Source organism: Frankliniella occidentalis, unplaced genomic scaffold (assembly GCF_000697945.3).
Source record: "Frankliniella occidentalis isolate FOCC.00 unplaced genomic scaffold, Focc_3.1 Scaffold27, whole genome shotgun sequence".
NCBI lineage: Eukaryota > Metazoa > Arthropoda > Insecta > Thysanoptera > Thripidae > Frankliniella > Frankliniella occidentalis.
In genome coordinates, this window is record NW_026267157.1 from 2,383,391 (window position 1) to 2,390,475 (window position 7,085).

Consider the following 7,085-nt stretch of genomic DNA (forward strand, 5'->3'; position numbering starts at 1 on the left):
GGGGGGGGGGGAGACTTTGTCTCTGTTTGTTTGTCGTCACGAGCCTACTATACCACCACAGAAAAGCCGATGCTGTGGCTTTGGTGCGACCTAACAGCGACCTGCAATACAAGCACACACCGATGGGCTTGCTTCGAGGGGTCGACCACTTAGATTTTCGGTGCACATGGAATATCTGGAATGTTTTTGGAATATCTGGAATATTTTTTGGAATATCTACAATAATTTTTGGAATATCTGAGATATTTTTGGAATATCTGGAATGTTTGTGGATTATTTTCAGTGTGCCACGAAATATTCAAGTGGTCCACCCCTCAGCTATAACTTTGAGTCACCGCCGTCTTACAACGCGGTCTCATCCCCTCAAAACAAGGGAGGAAAAAGTCCAAGAGCATTTAATTGTTCTGGATTTGTTTACGTTTATTTCGCAGTCCCGACCTCTTTGAATTACTCGCCCTTTTTTTTGAGTTTGCAATTTTGATTTAACATATCGCGTGGTGTGCCCTAATTTTCAATTATAAAAGAAAATAGTTTTCCGAATGGTATCAGGAAACTTAAGCAGTTTAGGAGTTTTTTTTTTAACCGGGGGGGGGGGGGGGTTGTTCCTCGTACTCACATTGCTGACGACGCCCTCCTGCGCTGAATGTTGTGCAGGTTGAGGTCCCTGGCGGCCAGGGTGGCCGGGTCGTACCCGGGCCGCACCAGGGCGGCCATGACGCGGTCGACGCACAGCGACTTGGAGCGGTCGCGGGGCTGGCCGGGGGGCAGCATGGGCGAATGGCCCGCGAGCGGCGCGGCCAGGGCGAGGAAGCCGGCCTCCCGGGGCACGCCCCCGAGCGCGCCGCCGAGGCCACCTCCGATGCCGCCGCGCTCGCCGCGGGCCTTGTCGCCCTTGAGGCGCGCCGAGAGCTTCATGTTGAGGCACAGCATGGCGTCGCCCGGGCCGCGCAGGGTCAGCACCGCCGCCCGCCACCGCCGCCCTGCAGCGCGTTAATCCTCATACTTCTTCGTTTTCTTCTTCTTCTTCTCCTCACAGCTCTGCTCTTTTCCTTTTCCTGTTTTCCCAGGGTCTCCTTTTAGGCCGTTGGCGGAAAGTTCACTTCCATTCCTCGCACTGTGTAGATTCCACAACAACGGTAAAGGCTCACTGTCCATCATGCTCCTTACAAAAAGACTGATATCCCCCACACTTTTGCAGCACACTCACACTCCGCTCCGCAAGACGGCAAGACACCCATAATGCAAGTCAAAGTCGATACTGTAGTACACTTCGATCGGTCTCCACTCGACAGTTCCCGGCGAAACAGAAGTATTCAGCGAAATTATTCAGGTAACGGCACTGCAGCCTATGGCAACTCGGCAAGTCACTCACTGCCGCAAAATCAGGAGGCAAAATGCAAAGCGTTCGAGCTGCAATACCTGGTCATATGCCGTGGCAATTTCTTTTTCTTGACATAGACAATAATGTTTTCAGCAAATGGAAACGTAAACAAGTGCAATCTGGTCCACACACTTCCCCTGAACGCCGTTTGAGGGTTGATAACTCCTGAAATTGGTGGACATATTTCATGAATTGAATTTGAATTAGACTGAATTTGGTTGAATTGTTTTTGAATTGGTATAAATTATTACGATTTTATTTTACTGAATTAGCGTGAATTGATTGAATCATTTTTGAATTGGTTTGCTTGAATTAGTTTGAATTAGGAGGAATAACGGGTGTATACCTAGCAGGGGGGTTATCCGCCCCTCGAAGCAGCTATTACGGGAACGCGTAATTCATTACGAATAACGTTTCCGTCAATAATTGTAACAATAATAATAATAATAATGCGAACGGGCGCGTCTGGCCTCCAGGCAGCCATCACCCAAACGCGAATAAGAAGCTCGTATGCCTCCTTAAGCACACCATGCCGCCAATCTGCGCTGCATCTCTGCTTCCGGACGGGGCCCAATTTGCGAGAGAGAGACGGGGGAGAGGGTGTAGTGTGAGGGGAGGGAGCGGGGGGGAGGGGAGGAAGGGGAAGGGCGCCCCCGCGTGAATGAGCGGTAGGCACCGCACCGGCGTGTGGACTTAATGGGGCGCCAGGAGAGAACTTGAGCGTGGGAGTTTACAGGCCGGCCGGTGAGAGAGAGAGAGAGAGAGAGAGAGAGAGAGAGAGAGAGAGAGAGAGAGAGAGAGAGTGGAATACATTAGACGTGGTGGTGAGCTGCAAGACGAGTAGGTGGGTCTGACGATCTGACGAGAGCGAGATGGTGGGGTGAGAAGAAGAAAAGAAGAAGAAGAAGAAGAAGAAGAAGAAGAAGAAGAAGAAGAAGAAGAAGAAGAAGAAGAAGAAGGGTGCGAAAAAGAGTTGTGGAGAGAAAAGTAGGGCGCGATTCTTACGTGCGGTTGCCAGCAAGGTGCAGGACAGCATGACCGACTGTTTTGAGCTTAGAAATTACCATCACTTTTTCTGCTTGAAGATCATCCAGAAAGTACGTCCGTCAGTCTCTGAAACCTCTCCAAACGCCTGGTGGGTAGGCAACACCGTCCCTGCACTGCATGCGTGCGTTGCGGGGCGGCCTACCCCGAGTCTCGCAGGCGTCGAGCTCACGCCATTTGCCCGAATGAATCTCAGAAAAACGGACGTCTATTTTCCGGACGATCCCTTGATGGGGACTCACCAAGCACTTTTTACATGGTTCGAAGAGCAGGGGGCTCGGGGTAAATGGGGAGGGGCGGGGGGAGGGGGGGGCGTCCGGCGGCGTGGGTGTGTTCGGTACGCACTTCGCGGCGCTGATCAAAGTGGAGCGGAAAACGCGCCGGTCTTTGCGACCTTATCTGCGTCACCAAAATGCTGCGCTCCTTCCAGCCTCTCGCTGCCCCCCCCCCTTTCCCACCCCATATCTTTCTCTCTCTCTCTCTCTCTCTCTCTCTCACTCTCCTTCTCTTTCTTTCTCTCTCGCTCTCACACCGCCGAAAGCGCTCGACGCCTGGCGTGGTTCACAGCCTCCGACCAATCTGCATGTTGGAAACAAAAATATACCAAACGACCAGAAAAAAAATCTTGTTCACGAAAATAAAATAATGCTGGTTCGGAACAGTGTGAGCAAAGTCTGGAGAGCGTTACCACACGGTGCAGTGGGAAGGGGGGGCACATATCGTACCGCCCCCAAAAAACAGCGAACGAACAAAACTCCGTTAAAGTGGCTTTTGCTTTTCCGTTTCCCCGTGCGAATTTCGAAACTTTTTGGACGGACGACGCAAACACGACGTCGGCAGGGACTTTGCGAGGCGAGCCGGCTAGGCTATGGTTATGCAGACCGCACATCGGTACCCGGTACAACGTAAGGAAATGTGATAAAAAGAACCATATTATTCGTGGCTAAATATTTTTAACATCCAATCTCATCGGTTTCCTCGTCACTCCTTTCTCCTATTCAATTCATCCTTGATGAGACGGTTGTAAATATATTGAACCGTGATATTCAGATTTTCGTCACGACTGTTTTGTTTTTACTGTGTATAAGGCCGGAGGTGAGCGATGACGTCACGAGGTCGAATTACCGTCTAGTTACCGCCGTGTAATAGCCAATCCCGACGTGCGAATAGCGGCCCTGCGGTCGCTCCATTGGCAGTATCGACAGACGCTCTGAAAGGGGGGGAAAGAGTGGCTGTAAATAAAAATGGGGCATTCAAGTTGTGTTGGTGGTGAGGCAAGGCGTTTAGTAAATGGACATTGTCGGAGGGGCTCTTTTAAATAACCTCTGTTGGATTTCGTTATTTGTTTTAAAGCAGAGGATTGATTTTCGGCCGTAGCTTCACCACCTCGCTTGTACTCTTTATCCTCTTTTGAAATTTCCAATCACTCATGTCTAAACGTGAGCCGAATAAGTAAAGTCAAACTATGTACAATTGTCCAAATTTAAGAACAAAACGCAAAATTGCATCCTTTTCGGGTTTAGACGGAAACGTTTCTCTTTGTTTGGAACAAAATTAACCCACTACACTTAGGGTGTACTTTTCTGTGCAGGATTCAACGGTGCTTACGAGTCGCGGCATTTGAAACTCAAGAAACTAAAACGCAAGCTATTAGTTCACTGGTGAAAAGTGAAGAGGGCGTAAGTCCTCAGACTTCCCATCGCACTTACGCCCTTTTCACCTTTTACCGGTGAGTTATCAGATGGTGAGTCTAGGCGGATCTGAGGGAACACGGTGGGTAACAGAACAGAAGACCAGCTCAAATCTTTCAAAATATGTTGTCGAAAAACAGCTCAAACTGTGCGCTAGACACTTTTCGTGTGAATCGATTCATAAAGTGGTACCCTGTGGTCGTCGCTTCGTCACCGCGCGCGCCGGTCTTTTCGCATCGACAAAATAAACAAAAGGAGGGCCGCGGGCGGTAATTTGAATTGCCCGCCCTCCTGTGTACAGTCCACGCCGCTAGTGTCACCCTGACAGCTGTGGCCGCGTGTGAGAGAGAGAGAGAGAGAGAGAGAGAGAGAGAGAGAGAGAGAGAGAGAGAGAGAGAGAGAGAGAGAGAGGTGCTTTCCGCATGCACCCTAAGCGTGTTCACGCTCGCCTACCAATTGATCGCCCACTGACGGGGCCGCGTTAGAGAATGCGCCGAAGCTCTCTCTCTCTCCGACACTTTCGGAGTGCAAGCGAGTGGCCAGCTTGGTGGCATCACCCTGCAGGGCACTACAGAGTGTCGATCGGAACGGGAGCAAAACACAAAAATAACAGAAAACGTGGGTTTCCTTCGTGTTCTTTTAAACCTTGCTCCTGGAACAGATGAACAATGGCGAAGCGGAACAATCCAAATTTTTCGCAAGGGGCTATATCACGGTATTTTTTTTTCGGTGCCGTTACACATATTTCCACGATTGAAACTAGCGTACCCGCTCAAGTATTCCGCTCGGAGAGATGCTACCCCGGTGCTAACGACACTCTAAGCCGACCGTCTGTCCGAGCCGCCGGCCAGTCCGTCCGTCCGTCTGCCCGACCCAGCCTAAATTTAAAACGCCGATACATCGGTGAGCTTGACACTGACTGGCTTCGTCGGGAGAGGAGGGGGTGGGGTGCGGGAGGGGGAAGTGTGAAGACATGCGGCCAAGGCAACGTGCCGGCGACGAAGGTTTCAATTAAGAATCGGAATACGAACCTTCACCCGTCCGGAACTAAAACTGTATAGTTCCCTTTTTCTTTTTTTCTTTTTCTCATAAGACTTAGGAGGTCGAGGGGAAAGGAGCAGATTCGAGGGAGAGAGAGAGAGGACGGGGTGCAATTGGATGGACAACTCTTGTCATTCTGATTGCAGAAGTTTGTAGCACGCGCCGATCGGTCGCTGTGGCTAGGTAGGTGGTAGGTGATGAAGGACAGCAGCACGGTGTTGGAAGTAGGAGCTTAACACTCGATTTTGTTTTTAAAAATAAAAAGATGGTTAAGTCGTCACTTTACATCCTTGCAAAACTTTAACTGTCAGCAAATTAACCGAACAAGCGTGATTGCCACCCCTTTGACATTCATACGGTTCATTCCGCACAAAGGTATTTCGATTTTCCCCGCTTGTATTAAATATATCACCCACACTGATACTTTTTTCGCGGAACAACCAACATTTATTAAGACTCCGGAAGTCAGCCCTCGGTTCGGAGCGGAGTCACGCGTACGGCAAAGTGTGGGAAGTAATATCAGTCTTCTTAGGAATCAATTGCATCACCCCTCGCGCACACGCACACACAGACACACACACACACACAATTCGCTTCTGGAAACTTACTACTCCGTCACAGTGCCACGCTCTGCCGTCAGAGCAGCATCGGCAAGAACTTCGTCACAACATGTTTACACGTAAAACTTCACTCGATGCAACCGTCAGAACAAAATAATACAAAGACGACTGACCGACACTCAGATCTGACACGTTTGAAACATCGCGGGCGCGGGTGCCGCCGGGCGCGTTCTGTTGTGTGTTCACCACGAGTGCGAGCTCGTGGCGGCGCGCGGCGTGCTCGCGTCGCCTCGGCGGACAGGCGGCGAACGGCTCGACCGGTGGGGGCGGCGGCGGGGCGACGACTGGGGGCCGAGCACCACGCGGTGGGGCGGGGCCGCCCCCCGCCACCCCCCAACCTGTCTGCCACCCCCGGCCCGCCCCCGGCGGCGTGCCCGGCGTCTGCGGCCCTACGGGAGCCCTGCGGGGGCGAGGCGGCGCCAGGCGCCTGCTCACCTCCCTCCTAAGGGCGCCCCCTTCCTCCCACAGGGGCGGCCCATAAAGCACATCCGGGGGGACGGAGGAGGGGGGTCCAAATATTGTAGGGTCCTTCCAAGCTGTATTCTGCATTAAGTGATTTGTTTTCCCTAATGCGACAGTTTTCTCGCTGCGTGTGTTCTCCCTTTGTTTTAGACTTCACTCACCCTGCGCCAACTCCGTATACTACACCTGTACTTACTCTGTACTCATCCCTAACTCAGTCTATTCTATATTCATATTTTACTCTTAGGCATGTGTGCAAACCGGTGTACCTATCCGTGATCCTGTGTACTCGGCTTATTCGCTCATACCAACTATCGAACACTAAATTCGTATGCACTGTGTTGTGCGTAAACATGCAGAATTTTATACAGCCATAATGTTATGCACAATTTTATGCATAACTACGTACATTTTGTGCATAAAATTGTGTACAATTTTGTACATCATTTATGCATAAAATTTGTGCAAACTTCCGGCTGTATAAAATTCTGCATGTAAATGAACAATAAAATGCGTAACCGTTTAATGTGCGAACCATGAATACATTTCTCAATTTCTCAACATTTTTTTCACATGGCCAAGAGAATGGACCAATGGTGATGTTCAAATTTTATTTTGACATTGAGTGTTCTTTTGTAGCCTTTCCCCTCTGCAGCGTGAGTAGACTGTATTTGAAGTTGACACACACGTGTTGACGTTTTGTTTAAACACGTTACTTTGGGAAACACTAGTAGCTTCCAGTAGCAACTTAAAATTAAACCGAAACCTACCTGTAATTTTTTTAAACTAGTTGAAGTCAAAGACTTAAGGCTGAGCTTAAGGCCCTACGGGCGATTTCTTTAAAAA

General features: G+C 50.1%; 1 protein-coding gene across 1 annotated transcript in view; it reads right to left on the minus strand.

Annotated features, from left to right (window-relative positions):
* LOC113209346 (GTPase-activating Rap/Ran-GAP domain-like protein 3) overlaps positions 1–6,057 on the minus strand; it is a 68,603-nt gene extending 62,546 nt beyond the window's left edge. The window contains exons 1-2 of the mRNA XM_052265468.1: positions 5,766–6,057; positions 617–1,174 (exon numbers count right to left, since the gene is read on the minus strand). Of these exons, the coding sequence (XP_052121428.1) occupies positions 617–930 (314 nt within the window). The 5' untranslated portion in view covers positions 931–1,174; positions 5,766–6,057. The remainder of the gene's footprint in view (positions 1–616; positions 1,175–5,765) is intronic.
* Between the last annotated feature and the right edge of the window lie 1,028 nt (positions 6,058–7,085).